Source organism: Siphateles boraxobius, unplaced genomic scaffold, assembly GCF_051911475.1.
Source record: "Siphateles boraxobius isolate OS27281-9 unplaced genomic scaffold, OSU_SipBor_1 41, whole genome shotgun sequence".
NCBI lineage: Eukaryota > Metazoa > Chordata > Actinopteri > Cypriniformes > Leuciscidae > Siphateles > Siphateles boraxobius.
Window position 1 is genome coordinate 3,726,978 of NW_027509042.1, and position 18,919 is coordinate 3,745,896.

General features: G+C 41.6%; 1 protein-coding gene across 1 annotated transcript in view; it reads right to left on the reverse strand.

The window, feature by feature from the left end:
• Window positions 1–18,919, reverse strand: part of angpt4 (angiopoietin 4) — a 43,226-nt gene that overhangs the window by 3,063 nt on the left and 21,244 nt on the right. Inside the window, exons 2-8 of the mRNA XM_077197860.1 lie at window positions 16,799–16,948; window positions 14,588–14,709; window positions 5,346–5,578; window positions 1,814–1,926; window positions 1,587–1,688; window positions 499–665; window positions 252–382 (exon numbers count right to left, since the gene is read on the reverse strand). Coding sequence (XP_077053975.1) covers window positions 252–382; window positions 499–665; window positions 1,587–1,688; window positions 1,814–1,926; window positions 5,346–5,578; window positions 14,588–14,709; window positions 16,799–16,948 — 1,018 coding nt within the window. The remainder of the gene's footprint in view (window positions 1–251; window positions 383–498; window positions 666–1,586; window positions 1,689–1,813; window positions 1,927–5,345; window positions 5,579–14,587; window positions 14,710–16,798; window positions 16,949–18,919) is intronic.

Here is an 18,919-nt window from a genome sequence, read left to right on the forward strand (position 1 = left end):
GAATGCATGAAGCTAGAATCAAATGTTTTTGTTGTTGTTTAAAAGCAGAGGCTCTGTTCTTTTTTATTTATTTATACTGAACGTGTGCAATTATTGTACAATTATTTTCAGGGAAACGCACAGCTAAAGTAGTTCCAGACAGGTCTTAATAAGAACTCCTCAACGTTGCATCAGTGCATTCAATAATGCTGTTCGTTCGTATTTAATATTTTAAATCTATGTTTTGGATGAGATAATGTGCAGTAGCTCACCTCCGGTCATCATGAGGGCGCACTTGCAAACGCACTTGTCATTGTCAGCGTCACGAGTGCTGAAGCCTGTGCCGTTTGACGCTAAGCTACTTTGCTGTCCTGATGTTCCGCTGTAGCCCCCTAGCAAGAGTCTGGAGAAAGAGAAACACGTTCAAGATTACGATTGAGACATGTTGCCTAACATTATCACATCATCCGAAACATCTCATTAAAATTAGTCTTAATTGTTACAGTATTCAGGTGATACCTGTACTGCTGTTTTTCACTGGCCAGCTGAAATTTGCCATACAGTGCATATGCACCGTTCTCCTCCCAGTCCTTAAGTTCCACTCGGAGGGAATACTCGGCTTGACTGGTGATCAGGTGAACAGCCTCATTACCCAACCAGTGCTCTCCGTTAAGATCACCAAATCCCTGTGGGAACAACAAAAACCAAACTTATGCTGTGTTCCATTCATCTTGTAAAGTTGGGATTTCAAACTTCCTATTTGGGAAAGCAATAAAACTCCCATTGAAGTTGATTGGAAGTTTCCCAACATATGATTAGTAGTTAATGATAATCACTTTAAGCAAGTAAAATGCATCAAAGAGTAAAAGCTTCTTGTGCAAAACAGAGTAAATGATCATCTCTGTTGCCATTTTGCTTGATTGCACTTCATCTTCTTATCATTGGACAACACTTTATGGTTAGATCTCAAGTAGTAATATCACATATCCAACTTTGAATCAAACGCAGAATTAGACACAAGTCAGCAGTTTTGTTTTCTTGAAATAAATCAGCACTGTAAGTCTTTTATTATTACGTGCTTCCCAGAAAAGGGACTTATCCTTTTCAGCTTTTTAAATAAAGGTCATTTGGCACAAGATTAATAATAAAGATAGAAAATTGCAGTATCGATTTCCACTGCTGCGGTCTCACAGACCTGCTAGTTTGAAATCAATTTCAGCATATTTAAGCACTTAAAATATCAGCAAAATGTGCCGCTATTAAATACACAATGCACCAAACATAAAGGCTACTGCCAATTATGCCAATCTGTCACGTACAATTTTAGACTCTGTGCTTCTCGGTGCTTTGGCCAGTTTTTGAGTCTGTGTCATCAGAAGCTTTTAATCAAGTCTTCCCAGCACGGGAAGAAAAACATTCCTTAAATGTCACCATATTCTTAAAACATAATAAAGATGTTCCTCATTGTCTACAAATGTAATGAGTAACATTTGTCTGTACTGGCATAATGCTAGAGTGTTCTGGGTGGTTGCTAATGTATGGTTGATTGACAGTTTTTTACAGTCACATGTAAACGTTATGTGATTTTTGGCTTTATGTCCACTCACCAGTTTGTACTCTATCCAGCTTTTCTGGAAGTTCACACCTCCATTAACTCTGCGTTGGAATACTGTCCAGCCACCTCCACTTGCCACCATATCACAAAAGACCTGTCAGAAGCACATGATACATCTCAGTCTCACTCTCTTACATGTCCACTGTTCCTCGTTCTGTATGTCACAGCCAAGATATATCACACTGATTCCCCATACTTGTGAAAGAACGCATCCCACACCTTGGTTGGCTCCGTCATGTCTCCGATGTAAATGTGGTAGACTCCGCTGGTGTTGTGACCAGATTTATAGGCCTCGGCACAGTCTCGGAAGCGCTGCTCGTTTGGCGAGAGGCCTGTAAAGGAAAAATACAGTGACACTGGGGTTCAGAATTTGATTTGAAGGTAGGAAAGACAATCATCCAACAAAAGGCCATTATGGTGTAGCCATTCTAGACAAAATGTGATAGTCTTGTGTAAATCCAGCATGTGTCATCTATACATTATTTAGAATAATAAACAAAAATATTTACTGTTGTGCCCCATGGAACAGTTTTCAATGTTGTTATTGTTAACTAAAACTAAAAATATATTTAAAAAAAGAAAGGTTGTATGTGTTTTTCACTTACGGTGACTGAAACAAAATAAACATTAAAGGGATAGTTCACCCAAAAATGAATATATAATAATATGTCAAAATCCGTAAGACTTTGGTTCATATTCGAAACACAAATGAAGATCTTTTTGATGAAATCTGAGAGTTTTACAGTATGTCCCTCCTTTGACAGATACAAAACTACTACTTTGACACTTCATAAAGAGATCGCTTCAAACTGAATGAATTTAGCAGTTTAGTCCAAATTTTCTGAAGAGACTTGATCGCTTTATATGATGAACGCATTTAATTTAGGCTTTTATTCACATATAAACATTGATCAACTCACTCATCAGTTGTGGTAAACAGAAGCTCAAGCATGTTCGCCTGACGTTCGAGAACCAATGAGGTTTGTTCTCGTGCGTCAAGCAGGTTCGGTTGAGCTTCTGATCAATGTTTAAATGTGAATAAAAGTCTAAATTCAATCTGTTAATCATATAAAGCGTTCGAGTCTCTTCAGAAAATTTGGACTAAACCCGCTCAATTCATATGGATTAGTTTTATGATCTCTTTATGAACTTTTTAAAGCGTCAAAGTGGTAGTTGCGTAGCTGACAACGGAGGGACAGAAATCTCTCAGATTACGTTAAAAAAAAATCTTCATTTGTGTTCCAAAGATGAACAAAAGTCTTGCGGGTTTGAAACGACATGAGAGTGAGTAAATAATAACAGAATTTTCATTTTGGGTGAAATAAACCCTTTAACTGAAATAACTAGTTGCTAAGACAACTTTTTAAATTTCTGTTCAGTATAAGTAGAAGCACTAAAACTTTAACTGAAATTAACATGAATAGAAATGTATAAAAAACTAATAAAAATGACAAAAATGAAAATATAAAAACTAATTCTATATTAATGATAAAATAGTAGAATAACACTGAATTTGAAATTGACCTCATTAGCATAGAAAGAAGGTGGCTATAACTTTAAATAACAATAAATCTGTGTAGTGCTGTGTTAAACCAGCATTTTTAACGCCTGATCAAGTTGAACTACTGATGATTAGTAGTCATACAGTATGATGTGGGTTTTGGTGCTGAAACATCACATGCTAAAGTTGTTTTGTGGATTCGCCGCACAGTGTGACACAACAAAACGACGTGGTTTCTCTTGTCAAAAGAACAAGATTTATATTTATTACATGACCTCAACTTTTCAAATAGAAAGTCCAATGTGGTCAAGTTTTGGGATGAGTCACTTAAACATTAAACGCAATGTGTTTGTTCATCCGAGAGAGTTTATTTTTAAAATTAGGTACATTTGGTTCTTCGAGTGAACCTCCACACAGACATTTATAAACTGACATGTATTCTGTCCGTATAAAATGCTGAAGTCTTGATTTAGCTTATCAGTGCGTGTTGTGACGCATGTGAGCTTCATCCAAGACACGAAAGAACGCTGCCAAAGACATCACTAGCGAGAGCTTATCCTCTCTCTCTCTCTCTCTCTCTCTCCATGAATCACGGCTGCGCGATTTATCATTAGTGTCTCAGTTAATTAACCAGAACTTTTAGGTCATGTTAAGAATCTGCCACTAGATTTAAAAGCTGTTGTAAGCCCAAGATTCAGACATGACCATCATTCTCAAACAACTAACCTTACATTAGAGCTGCATGATTAATCGTTAAAAGATTGCAATCGCAATCTCAATTCAAACACCCAGGCAATCTCATTCCTAAATGACAACGATCAGCCTGTGTCTATTAAACCTTTGACAAAATCACAGCAGGACACTCAGATCTCCGTTGGCACTGCTGACCAGAGAGAGCAGTGGTCATGTAGTATAGGTATAAAACAGATTCCCAAACAGTCTTTTCAATCACACGGTATCATTATTTCTGTGTTACAAATATTCATATTATCACAGAAGTACTGGGATAAAAGTTTATAGTTCGGATATAAACACTGATGTCTACGGAGTCTATTAAATAGAGCATCCCTTATTTGAAAGTAACTTGATGCTTAAAGGTGGGGTATTTGAATCTCTTTTTTGTCCATTTTTTCAAAATAACTTGAAATCCTATTCCTAACCCACTTACAGCCACTGAGTTAGAAGCACTGAAATGAAAATTAAGCAATTTAATCATCTGTGGAACGGGCAGGACTCAAAAAACTCCAGCCAATCATTTCGAAGACCACCTGGAATCATTGGACAGTAAGTTCGTCAATCAAACGGTCGAACCACACCCTTCGTGCGCATACTCAAAGCTTGTGACGCATGCGCATCTCGTCAGTAAAGCCGGTTCCATGATTAGTAGTAAATCGTCATTACAATCTCTTGAGCATCTGAGTTTTCGCTCGTGCATAATTGCATGATTCCATGTTCTTCGAATGGGTGGAGTCAGAGCCAGCGTTGGAGGAAAGAAGGTAGGACCATTTGAATTGTGTATTTTCAAAATCTGCCGGTCGTTTTCCAAATCACATACCCCAACTTTAAAATAAAGATTGTATTGATTACATCGTTACACCAGTAGGTGGTGAACAGTGACTGCTACAAAATGTACTTGTCATTGAATCATTCACTCAAGAGATTTATTCAAAAACGCTGATTCATCAATGAAACAAGTGAAGTATTAATTTGAGGGAGTCATTGGATCATTTATTCAAAACATTAAAAAAAATGTAATTCAGATTGATTAAACATTAAATAAACTGCAGCAATTAACATTTTGTCAGAACTTCTAGTAAATTACATGTTATTCTGTTTAGTTGTTGTCTGTTCAGAATCTTGATCTCTGTTTGAAGCAAAAAAAAACGTGATTCTCAATTTATCCAGAATCGCGCAGCTCTACCTTATACTCCAGCCGAGTGTTCAGTCGTTTTACTTTTACTCACAGTCAGAGAAATGCTGCAGCTATGCCACAAACTAGCTAATCAAAATATTAAAATCGACATGAAATGGTTTTCGAAATGCATTTTAGCTTCCGTATCATGACATTCTTTCAAGTTAAACAGGCCTACTACCAACCAGCAGCACTTCTCTAGATAATCTAGGTTGCACTAGACCAATATACTGAGATAATATTCCACAATTTATGATGATAATCAAATACGAACATGAAAGTTACAGTATATGAGTAGAGATGTGTTAAAGTATATATTGTTAAAGGTGTATTCTTACCTGTCCCAGAAGACACCATGCCAATAAGTGTGTGTACGGACTTCATGAGCTGCTGATGCTGTCTTTGCAGGGCTGAGTTGTTGCTGCTGGACGCTCTCAGCTGTCTCTCCAGAGCCGTAATGGCGGCTGTCTGTCTCTTCACCAGGTCCTGCAGTCGCTCTTTCTCCTCCCTTATGTCCTCCAACTCTGTCCTCTGCTGCGACTCCAGGACTAAGACCTTACTCTCCAAACGACTGGTCAAAGCAATAATATATTCATTAAAAAACCTTAAGTCAAAATAGAAACCTTTTTAAAGTATCTCCAGATGTTTCTGAGAAATTTCCAGAGAAAGCAGGAATGAATGCCTTGGGACTTTCCCAATAGGATGAACATTTCTGAACTAATTAATGGTGTTTGCAACCATTAGGGGTTTGTTTGAAACATTTACATCTAAGTATTACACTTTGGCCCTTAACCCGTCCCTCACCATTTACTACAGACATGAATTTGACTATAAAACATTTGCTTTGTTGAGAAGAAGTGTACTATTACTTTTAGAATACCCTAGCGAAATGGCTGGAAAACCCTTGTAACCACCCAGAACTCCCAAGAAATGTAAAAAAACACTTAATTCTGCAGTTTACTTGAATGCAAACATTTACAGCTTATATAAATTATTATATTATATATTATGATATTAAAAGTGTGATATTATCATCTTGAAATTGCCAACTATTGTTGGATTGTTACTCTAGCGGTTTGCTTGCTACTGTCTAGTGGATTGCAGTGTCATGTGAAATAAGTCTACTGAACTTAGGGCCTTTGGGAAATGGAGATACAGATTTCCATCAGTGCTTAGCTGAGCTTTATGTAGATTCATGATTTAGTGTCTGGATCAGAGGAGATAGCATAAATCGATCAAGTCTGCTGTCAAAACAATTTACAGCCGCACAACAATGAGCCACTGCTACAAAAACGCAGCAAAATCCTGCCGACTTCAATCTGTGAGTGATTTAGTGAGTGAGTGTGTGAACGCTGAAAAAAACCACATCACCCGAGGGTTTGAGGCCGAAAATAACTGGAAAGCAAATCAAAACTCCATCGAGCCATGTAACTGAATGCTTACTTTGTTAAATTACAGTAGATATAGTCATTAAACATGCTTTTGTTGCTAGTGGTTCTCGATGCTTATATGTTTTTAAATTGTTCATGATTGATTACACAAATAGTTTTCGCACAATCGATTGGCAAGGACTGTTGAAATCCCTTGCCAGGGTTTGTAATGTGTACACAATGCTGAGCAATTGTTTGCTGCTATTATACTATGAAGCTGACCCTCGCTAAACCCGCATCAATTCTGGGAGCAATTATGAACACTTTCACTTGCAGAGTTGTAAGTCGCCTTGGAAAGGTTGAAAACTCTCTGTTCTCACTCATACTGGCAAACATGAAAAAGTGAATAGCTCTGGCTCGTCTGTAACGTAGCGGTCCTCTATAATTACGTCTGATGCCCCCATGCAGCTACCAAAACATCACTCGCAACACAGTTCAATTGGTCGTCAAAGTTGAATGACAACAAGCGTTATCTGTTTAATCTAGCGAGAGCCAAGTACAAAGCTTTCTGGGAAAACCCTTTGTCCCGCTCTGGAAGTGTGCAGAGGAAACTTGCCTGGGGTCTGCTTTGTGTGCTGTGCTTACTCCGTAGTTATTAAACATTACAAACAATCAATTAAGTGGCTGATTATTTCCTTTTACAAAGCCTTTCCCCCTGCTGTGCATTCAGAGCTGGCCGACTATGGGAAAATATAGTTTTGAGAACAACAAGAGAGACAAAAGTTGCTCTACGCTGTGCGAACGTGCAGTTGGAGTTGCGTTCTGACCCTTGAAAATGATTTGCACTGGAAGATCTTATTGCTCTGGGATTGTTTAGAGTTGTAATGAGCACAATTACATAATGGAGTCCTCAGTTATGATACATTCAAAGATTTTTCTTTGATGTTTCTCCTACTACAATATCACAGGAGAAATAAAATAGTATCTAATTGTTGACAGAGTAGGAGTATAGAGCTAAATTAATTTCTCTTCATCTCATTGCTTTTTAGGAGCAACAACTGACATACAGTATATTGTTTAGGTTGAAACAGTCACATTAAAGCTGCAGTCTGTAGTTTTTCCTCTTTGTCGCCAGGGCTGGACTGGCCATCGGGCATACCGGGCATTTGCCCGGTGGGCCAAAGTGCTTTTTGTGCCGATACAGATCATTATTTAAAAAAAAATAAATATTTTTTTTTGTCTAAACGGCCCATAATACTCGTACATCGGCGGCCCATTCATTTAGTTTTGCTTAATTGGCGGCGCTGGGATCTTTGTGCCGGTGTAATGCATTGGACAAAAAAAGTCAGCATAGGTTTTTTTTTTTTACAGACCAGCCCATGAAACACGTAGTTCAGTGGCCCATTGGTTCTTTTCTTGATTGGCACTGGGCTGGTCCAATCACATCTTTAAACTCCTCCCCCTTTGGGCTCTGAGGGAGCGTGCAGTGTCAGTGTGTATCTGTCAAAATAGTCAGTGATGGAGAAGAAACGCAAGGAATGTGCAGAGAAATAGCGTGAAAAAAGAAACGGGCCCTTCAAGTGTCTAATGAGGATATTGAGGAGGATCAGGAGTGAGTGTAGAGAACTGTGGTAAGCAGAACTAGGCAACTTTCAGAACACTGAGGCGATGAGTGAGGAACCCATTACCCAGTTACGTATTATTTACACATCTGCATAGTTGAAGATTACGCATTTTACTAGAATTGTAATGAGACGCGTTTGTAAACCATGTTTTGTAAACGGATGTTCCCCAGAATCCCCCTAAAGTGACAGAAGTCCAACCACCACAGATTTACCAAAAATCCTGTGTCAAACACTGGTATTGCAATGACAATGCAGCTTATAGCTTGTTTTAGGATTCATCATTGTGAAGTAGTTCGATTGTATTTTACAATTAGTAGTTATGTCATCTATTAACTCTTACTTATTCCTACTCACTCATTAGGCTGCATGGCATTAGTGGTTTTAATAGGAGTTAGTATACATATTCAGGGGCGTGAAAAGACTGGTTGTGTTTATGATTATATGTAGTGGGAAAGTCTGGGCCAATTATGCCCAGGCCGATTTTTAGTCCCAGTCCAGCCCTGTTTGTCGCCATATCTGTTCGAAATCTGCCATTGCAGTTATTCACAGACTTATGTGAGTTGTGCCTCGGCACGGCACAGCGTGGATGAATCCAATGTTGAGGAGATTGTGCGGCTGTCAGTCGCCGCCGGTGTGGATACTGTCATTCGCATTCACAGATTCTACTTTTTGGAAGTATGACCAACAAAAGAATTTTCACGGAAAATGTCGTCTGAACAAGTAACATCCACCAACAAAGGGGAAAAAAAGCATTGCAGTAAATCGCGCTGATTAAATCTAACGATCGCTTATCATATCACGTCAAACCGTGCAAGTTATACTTTGTTCTCAAATTATTAATGTTAACAACATCAGCATTGCGTGACTACATTTAATGCGATTCTGATATTTATCCTTGTTTGCGCATGGGCCCGGGTGCAGTCTCTTTTTTTTCTGTATCCACTCCGAAGGCCGAAGTCTTTTGCATTTTACAACGAGTGAATCTCCAGTTGTCATATATATATATGCTTGAGATAGTTTTGAACACTGGCTGGTTCCCTTTCAAGGGAACTCGAGCTGCGTTGAGGCGCGGTGGGAACGCTCTGCGTGATTGCGTCGTGAAGCACGTGTATAATCAGTCCAATGGAAGAGCGAGACGTCATAGGCGGGTGACGTCATAGACCAGGAAGCTATAAAGCACACACGAAAACAGACCGCGACAGCTTCTGTTGCCTTCAGCAAGCGCTCTCTGTATACTGTCCTTGTCTATTTACTGTTGTCTGTCACAAGCACATTATCTATCTATATATATATATATATATATATTATGGCGAAACAAGAATTCAAGCGTTGTGTTGTCCCTTGCCCTCGTTTCATCACGGGTGGGGACACACATCAGCTTTGTGTTGCTTGTCTGGGAGTGGAGCATGCCCAGTCAGTTCTCGAGGGAGCTGACTGTGAGCATTGCGAGAAGCTGTCCGTGAGGACGCTCCGCTCTCGCCGGGCGTTCTTTGAGGAGGACGGTTCGGTTCGCGCTCCCCGAGGTGCGGGTCCCGTTGCTGCCGAGGCACAGCGAAGGCTTTCATCTTGGGGTTCGCATATGGATCTAGTAGCGGGGCTTGAGACGGGCCCAGCCCTTTCTCAACCCTTACCTGCTGGATCCGGTGCCTCTGCCCAGGAAGGAGCCCGCGCTGCGGCTTCTCCTTCCCAGGTTGGGGCACCATTGCTGAGGCTATCCAGTTCTGAGGATCTGGATGTCGTCAGTGTTGATATGGGGGATTTTGAGTCTTCGCCAGCTCATGCCTCCGGTAATGATGAGGAGCTTATGGAGGTTTTATCTCGTGCTGTAGCTAGATTAAATATTGAATGGCCAGCCGATGATTCTCAGAGTGTTACTAAGAAAAGTTTATTAGATGAAAGATTTCTACCATCTAAAACACAGCCTCCACGTCGGGGACTCCCGTTTTTTCCCGATCTCCACAATGAGGTTTCGAGATCGTGGAATAAACCGGCGTCATTCAGAGTATTTAACCCACAAACTTCCAACTACAGTAATGTTTTGGGTGCATCTGATTATGGTTATAGACGGTGCCTCGGGCTGAAGAGACGCTCGCGAGCTATCTCTCTCCCGAGTCATCGTCATCATTAAAAGCCCCGACGTTACCCACCAAGCCATTAAAATCTACATCTTCGCTGGTGGGTAAAGCTTATTCGGCAGCAGGTCAGGCTGCATCATGTCTGCACACTATGTCTATACTGCAGGCATACCAGGCTGATCTGCTGAAGGATATCAATGAACGTGAGGAAGTCAGCGCTGACGCAATTCGAGAATTGCGTCGCGCAACAGACCTGTCTCTCCGGGCCACCAAGGAGACGGCCAAATCAGTGGGCCGTTCTATGGCAGCCCTGGTGGCCACGGAGCGGCATCTTTGGTTAAATCTGTCTGATATAAAAGATAAAGATAGGTCTGTTCTTCTGGACGCACCACTGTCACCTTCAAGTTTGTTCGGCGACGCTATCAATTGTGTCGTCGATAGGTTTCAAGAAACGAAAAAACAATCGGCTGCATTCCAGAGGTTTCTTCCTCTACGTTTCGATGTCCCCGAGACTGCTGGGCGGAAAATGATTATTAAATCTGAGCAGTCTCGTCCGAGTACAAGCTCCTCACAGCACAGAGTGCATCAAAAACAGAGCGTCGCCACTCGGGCTCCTCCACAATCTGGGGAACCTGGGTGGCGGTCGCAGTCCAGGCCAGCTAGGGGTAGGCAAGATCTGAGGACTGTCATCTCTAAGAAGGCTTGGGCTAAGAAGAAGTCCTGACGCCCAAGGCGTCAGGCTTCTGAGGGTCGTCCCCTCCGAGGAGGGACGATTTCGAGAAATCGTTCATCCTCTGCACCCTCTGGGGGGCGATTCTCTGAGGAGAGTCGCAGCGCTGCCACATCGGTTGTTCCCTGTCGGTTCGCCGCTTCAGGGCACCGAGGTGTCAGCGTCCCCATACGATTCTCAGAGGAGGATCGTAGAACGGTCAGTTCGGTTGTTCCCTGCCGGTTCGCCGCTTCAGGGCACCGAAATGTCCGTACAACCGAATCCCGAGGCCAGTCTCGAGAGACTGGTCCCCTTAGTAGAATTTCTGGCAGCGTGGAAACTACTGCCAAATATTTCTCAGTGGGTCCTGCATATAATAGAAAAGGGTTACAGAATTCAGTTCGGTTCTCGTCCGCCCAGATTTCAAGGGGTCCTTCCCACAGTGGTGGACCCAAGGCAGGCTCGGGTCATGGAGCTAGAAGTACTGACGCTTCTGCGAAAAGGGGCTATAGAAAGGGTTTCTCCTCCCAGCAGAGAGTCAGGGTTTTACAGACGTTACTTCATCGTTCCCAAGAAGGATGGGGGGTTGCGTCCTATTCTAGATCTGCGTCAGTTAAACAGCAGAGTTCAGAAACTCAAGTTCAAGATGCTTACACTCAAACAGATTGTATCACAGATTCAGTCCGAGGACTGGTTTGTCACAATAGACTTGAAGGACGCTTACTTTCATGTATCCATTCATCCTCATCACAGGAAGTTCCTGAGGTTTGCTTTTGGGGGCGAAGCATACCAATATCGGGTCCTTCCATTCGGCCTAGGTTTATCACCCCGCACCTTTAGGAAATGCGTGGATGCAGCGCTGGCTCCTCTGAGACTCCAGGGCATTCGCGTATTAAACTATATCGACGACTGGTTGATCCTGGCTCGTTCCGAGCAGTTGGCAGTTCGGCATCGAGATGTCGTTCTGTCTCACATAAAGAGGTTGGGGTTGCGGCTAAACACCAAGAAGAGTGTGCTCCTCCCAGCCCAGAGGACGGCTTTTTTAGGGGTGATGTGGGATTCGACAACTATGCAAGCACGATTGTCTCCAGCACGTATTTCTGCGATTCTCACAGCCGTAAAGATGGTAAAACTAGGCCAGTCACTCACTGTGAAACAGTTCCAGAGACTGGTGGGTCTCATGGCAGCTGCGTCCAACGTAATTACTTTTGGCCTTCTGCACATGAGACCCCTGCAGTGGTGGCTCAGGACCAAGGGGTTTTCTCCGAGGGGAAATCCGTTTCGCACGATCAAGGTCACGCGGTTATGCCTACGTGCCTTGGTCATGTGGAAGAAACCTTGGTTCCTCGCCCAAGGCCCTGTATTGGGTGCTTCTTGTCGACGCGTAACGCTATCGACGGATGCTTCCCTCACAGGCTGGGGGGCGGTCATGAGTGGCCGCTCGGCGACAGGTGTCTGGCAGGACCATCAGCTTTCGTGGCATATAAACCGACTAGAGATGATGGCGGTATTTCAGGCTCTCAAATACTTCCTGCCAGACCTGAGAGGCCATCATGTGCTTGTCCGCACAGACAGCACATCGGTGGTCTCTTACATCAACCATCAAGGGGGTCTGAGGTCCCGATTATTATGCAAACTGGCTCATCAGATCCTCCTATGGGCCCAGTGGAAATTACTGTCGCTCAGGGCAGTTTATATTCCAGGGTGTTTGAATGTGGGAGCAGATATCCTGTCAAGGCAGGGGCTGAGGCCCGGGGAGTGGAGACTTCACCCCGAGGTGGTGGAGCTCCTATGGGAGAACTATGGTCAAGCTCAGATAGATCTTTTCGCATCTTACGATACAACCCATTGTCAGCTTTGGTTCTCCCTCACATATCCAGCTCCTCTCGGACTGGACGCTATGGTACAGGTGTGGCCGAGGCTGCACCTGTACGCATTCCCCCCGATATCATTGCTTCCGGGAGTTCTGGAGAGGGTTCGCCAAGAAGGGGCTCATCTATTATTAGTAGCCCCGCACTGGCCGACCCGAGTGTGGTTCTCGGACCTAGTGTCCCTTCTGCACGGCTCTCCCATGGAGATTCCTGTCAGAAGGGACTTGTTATCTCAAGCAGGGGGCACGATATTTCACCCTCGCCCGGAGTTGTGGCAACTGTGGGCTTGGCCTCTGAGGGGGCCCAGCTCTTAGAATCCGGTCTCTCGACTGAGGTCGTTGAGACCATCCTTCAATCCAGAGCTCCTTCCACGAGGAAACTATATTCATTGAAATGGAAACTGTTCTCTACATGGTGTGGAGAACGTTTGTTAAATCCTGTTAACTGCCCGGTTGGTACAGTTCTCGATTTCCTACAAGACCGTTTCTCCGCTGGATTATCTCCCTCCACCTTAAAGGTGCACGTAGCGGCTATATCTGCTTATCGCTCCCCTCTGGGGGCTTCTTCTTTTGGGAGAGATCCTCTTATTATTCGTTTTCTCCGTGGTACATTGAGGCTGAGGCCTGCACTGCACTCTAGAGCACCGGCTTGGGATTTGGCCTTTGTACTTGAGGGTCTGGCCCTGGCTCCCTTCGAGCCTATTGAAGAGGTTTCAGAGAAGTTCCTTACACTAAAAACTCTATTTCTTCTCACTATTTCTTCTATCAAGAGAATTGGAGATCTGCAAGCCCTGTCGGTGGCTCCTTCATGTTTGGAATTTGCACCTGGTATGGTGAAAGCATTTTTACACCCTAGGCCAGGTTACATTCCTAAGGTCCCCACTAATGTGGGGGGCCCAATTGTAGTGCAGGCTTTTTGCCCTCCACCTTTCATTACCCCAGATCAGGAAAGTCTCAATCTGTTATGTCCCGTTAGGGCTTTGGATGCCTACGTTCACAGAGCTGCCCTGTGGCGTAGATCAGAGCAGTTATTTGTCTGCTTCGGTTCAACCAAGAAAGGTTGCCCTGCATCGAGACAGGTAATGAGCAAGTGGGTAGTTGAGGCTATCTCACTTGCTTATGAAGCGGCCGGACAGCCTTCACCTATGGCTGTCCGCGCCCATTCTACTAGGAGTATGGCTGCCTCTAAGGCTTTAATTTCAGGGGTTTCCCTTCAGGACGTTTGTAATGCGGCAGGCTGGTCCTCACCGCTTACATTTGTCAGATTTTACAACCTAGACCTCTCCACTCCCGGGGCTAGGCTGCTTGTTTCTTAGTGTGCGCAAGGACTCCACACAGAACGGGCATTTCTCTTTATGGCGTAGTGGATATGGGGTTCCCACCGCGTCTCAACGCAGCTCGAGTTCCCTTGAAAGGGAACGTCTCAGGTTACGTATGTAACCCTGGTTCCCTGAGAGGGAACGAGACGCTGCGTTCTCCTGCCATACTTCCTGCATGCCCTGATCGACTTGCTTCAGGCCTTTTCAGAAGCTGTCGCGGTCTGTTTTCTGGTGTGCTTTATAGCTTCCTGGTCTATGACGTCACCCGCCTATGACGTCTCGCTCTTCCATTGGACTGATTATACACGTGCTTCACGACGCAATCACGCAGAGCGTTCCCACCGCGTCTCAACGCAGTGTCTCGTTCCCTCTCAGGGAACCAGGGTTACATACGTAACCTGAGACGTTATGTACTTGCGCAAAAATTTATTTTGGATAATTTTTAACCCAAAAAAGTTACGGAATGCAGCTTTAAATAATCTCTTTAACTTGACTAAAATATTTCATTTACAGTTTTTAGTGTTGATTTCTCTTGGGCTTTGTGAAACAGAAAGAAAGAAATAAGAGAAATAAACAAATATATTCATTAAATTATTTTCATTAAAGTCTTACCTGTTCTTGTCTCGAAGTTTTGAGATTTCTGAAATCTGCGTTAAGAGCTCCTTCTCCAGTTTGTTTGTTGACAATGAATTCTCTAATAACTGAATTGCAATTCTTGAAGTCTGGTTCATAACCTGGAATACAATGAAAAGAATTATGGAAAATAACAGAAAAGTATATATACAATATATATATATATATATATATATATATATATATCCTTTATACACCAGTGATATTTTGGGAAATTTTAGTACAATTTAAAACTGTTTTCTGTTTGAATATATTTATTAAAAATGTAATTTATTCCTGTGATGCAAAGCTGAATTTTCAGCATCATTACTCCAGTCTTCAGTGATCCTTCAGAAATCCTTCTTAATTGATTATTATCAATGTTGAAAACAGTTGTGCTGCTTCATATTTTTGTGGAATCTGTTATACAGTTTTCTTCAAGATTCTTTGAGGATGAATACAAATTTCAAAAGAGAAGCATTTGTTTGAAATGGAAAACTTTGTAAATGTCTTAACTGTCGGATTTTATCAGTTTAATTCATTCTTGCATACTACTAATCCTACTGACTTCAAACTTTTGAAAGTTAGTTGTATGTATACTGTATGTATATGCACTCATTGTATTTAATGACACAGAAGTATGCGGTAACACTTTAGAATACGGTTCCTTCGTTAATGAATAACTACACAAGAACCAATGAGTTACACAATATTAACAATCTAGTAACTATTATTAACTAACAAGAAACTCTGATTAACAAACTAGTAAGTAATAGCGCACAGATGAAAGTGGTAGTTCACTATTAACTAATCAATAACTACTATTTTTTAATGCTTCCCAGAGAACTACAGAAAAAGTTTATTAACAATCTAGTAACTACTATTAACTAAAAAGAAACTCTGATTAAAAAAATTGGGAAGTAATAGTGCACATATGAAAGGGGTACTTCAATAACTACTATATTTTTTATGCTTCCCAGAGAACTACTGAAAAATTTCATAATTCATACAAAACTAATCAATAACCAATGCAGGATAAATGACTAGCACTACATTAACATTTGAACTGCTGTTGTAAACGAATACACAAGGTTGTTTACATTATCAATATGTAATAATACAGCAGACTGTTAATAATTGGCCTATGCTGTCTATTTATCAACTGAATAATTTTAAAGAAATGGATTTTTAAATACAGTAGTCTGCACCTTACTTGTCCTGTGGCCAATTTTCCGGCATTCCTCTGGACTGACATTGAATCACTAGAGTCACGATGACGACTGGAACATATTGAGTCATCAGCCATCCAAATACCATACAGAGTGAATTTATTATTTAACTTACCTCACAAAAAAATATGTTTTTATGTATGTCTCCTAGCTCATATATATACAGTATATATATATATATATATATATATATATATATATATATATATATATATATATATACATACATATGTGTGTGTGCGTGTGTGTGTGTGTATATCTTGTGAGTGAGAAGATTCTACACTTTATTGGCTTTTCATTAGTAACTACTGTAAGAATCAAGGGAACAAACTAGTAATGACTCAAGTGTTACTACATACTTCTATGGGAATTACTAATTATTTGGATCCGTATTCTAAAGTGAAGATCATGGGAACTAACTAGTAATGACACAAGTGTTACTATACTTCTAAAGAAATTTTCTAAAAGTATACTAAAGTTCACCAATAATCTCAAACGCTTGAAATGACTTTTGTGTTTGGTTGCACAAAATCATGACTAGATCATGTAGTAACACTTGAGTCATTACTAGTTAGTTCCCATGATCTTCACTTTAGAAAACGGATCCGAATAATTAGTAATTCCCATAGAAGTATGAAGTACCACTTTCATCTGTGTACTATTACTTCCTAATTCGTTAATCAGAGTTTCTTTTTAGTTAATAGTAGTTACTAGATTGTTAATAAACTTTTCAGTAGTTCTCTGGGAAGCACTCAAAAAATAGTAGTTATTGATTAGTTAATAGTGAACTACCACTTTCATCTGTGCGCTATTACTTACCAGTTCGTTAATCAGAGTTTCTTGTTAGTTAATAATAGTTACTAGATTGTTAATATTGTGTTACTCATTGGTTCTTGTGTAGTTATTCATTAACGAAGGAACCGTATTCTAAAGTGTTACCAAGTATGCTTTACTGCATTTCTCCGATGTGAAATGTGGTTACCTTGGCCTCAACCACAGTGAGTTTTCTGGTTTGCTCAGCGGTCTGGGTGAGCAGATTGGTGCCGATCTCCAGCATAGTGGCCGTCTGGTTATGGACAGCATCAGCTTGAATATGCACCATCCCCGTCTTCTGCTGGATGTAGTTTTCTAACTGTTGAGCAAAGGAAAAAAAATATGATATTGCATTTTGCTTAAAGAAAATTTTGGATTGACCCTAAAGTCTGGAACACACCAAACCGACGCCGACCAACTATCGCTGATGAAAGCCGACTGTGTTGTCGCCTCGCGTCTGGGAAAAAGATGCACTTGAACACACAGAGAGAACTACAGCCGACTGTCAGCTAGCATGTGTGTTCTGTGCCTGTGTGTAAATGAGACAACTGTCTATTTCTGCAGATATATACGTCTATATTCGTCATTCAAAAAGGGAAATCGACGCTGCAGGCTGCAGATACACATACTGTAAACAAAAAAGTGTGTGCTTACCGTTTTGAATATCAGTCCTGCTAAACGCTTCCTTTATTCCACTCCGATAATGTTAATATTGAAATATTTGCCAAGGAACACTTAGGTAAGATGATGTAACATAAAAACAGCCTTCTATCTGTAGCGTTTTGACTTCTTTGCTCGCCGTTTTGCTATTATTCTCGTGCACTGACTCCTTCACTAAGCTGAACAGCCAATCAGAGTTCCCTCTTTCACCGACGGGGACGGCCCAACACCGATTCAACATGTCGAATCGGCCGAAACAAAGCCGACGAGGACCAATTTCAGCCGAAATTCAGCCGGTGCGGAACACACTGAGAAAACTTAGTCGGCCGACGCACAAAAACTGCCCGACGGCCGACCGCGGCTTGGTGTGTTCCAGGCTTAAACGCACAATACATGTCAGAAGTTCTTGACAGAAAGAGGAAAACATGCATAAACTTCATCGGCTCCCATGTGTACGGTGAATATTTAGAAGAATGACATATAGTCACACTGTATGATGTGGATTTCCAGTGTCATGGCCTTCGTTTGCTTGTAACTATAAAGTTGCATTTGTCATTTCATGATTCAGAAGGGTGCTTACGAGGGTCACTTTTGTGGCTGTGATGTGTCCTCGATGCTCCCTTTTGTGAAGCACTCAACAGTGTGGACTCAAGAGCTGGAGTTTAATCAAACACAGTGTTTTTTCCCCCTAGCCAGTGGGTTTTAATTCCTCAGGGAGAAGATCCAGTGCCAGGCAAAGGTGCGGTATAGTGACCCTCTTAGTCCCAAAAGACTCTGAGCTCAGCAAAAATAAATATGGAATCACCAAGACCGCATGGACCCTGAGAGAAGACTAATGAAGGATAATTTTATCACAATGGAAATAAACAGGTTAAACCCTGAGGGAAAGTCATGTGCTTGATGTGGTCTGTTGAGACTGTCTGTAAGAAATAGTGATATTTCAATTTCAAGCGCTCCAAAGCACACTCAATGCCCTGGCATTTTTGCCTCTGTTTGTTATAGTCATAATTAAGACATGATGGTTGGTTTAGAAAAATGAATTAACGTAAACAAGAATGCAAAAGGTTGGGTTTTCTTCTGTTGCTGTTGACTCCCCAAAGACGCAGTGTGCCCTGACCGATTAATTGACCCAAGCTTCCTGCCTTGGATTAAAATCACATAGGACAAGTCCAACTTGGGAACACTGATCTGGATTCAGTTGGATCGGCTTTACAAGAATTAACCAAAACCAGATGTTTCATCTCACTTTGACTGGAGCTTCCTGGGATGTTCTGTAAGTCACCACCAATGTGAAGGTAAAGCGTTTTGGAGCTGCTTTCTGCTGACTAGCGTTTGAGTCATGACAATCTGCATGAAGTCCCGACACGAACGATCATTCATATGCACCGCAGATGTTTACAAGTGATCATTTCAGAAAGACTGTGTTGGGTTGTTTGCCTTATAAATATTGATAGATTACATCATTTTCAAAAACAACAGCATGAATTCCAGTAAGAGTTTCGTGATGGCCTCTCACAATGACAATGAATCATTGTTTTGCTTTAAAACTAGTAACTATTTTGTCATTTAGCTGACAAAGTGATTTACAGTACACTTACGGAGCAACCTGGGGTTAAGTGTTTTGCTCAAG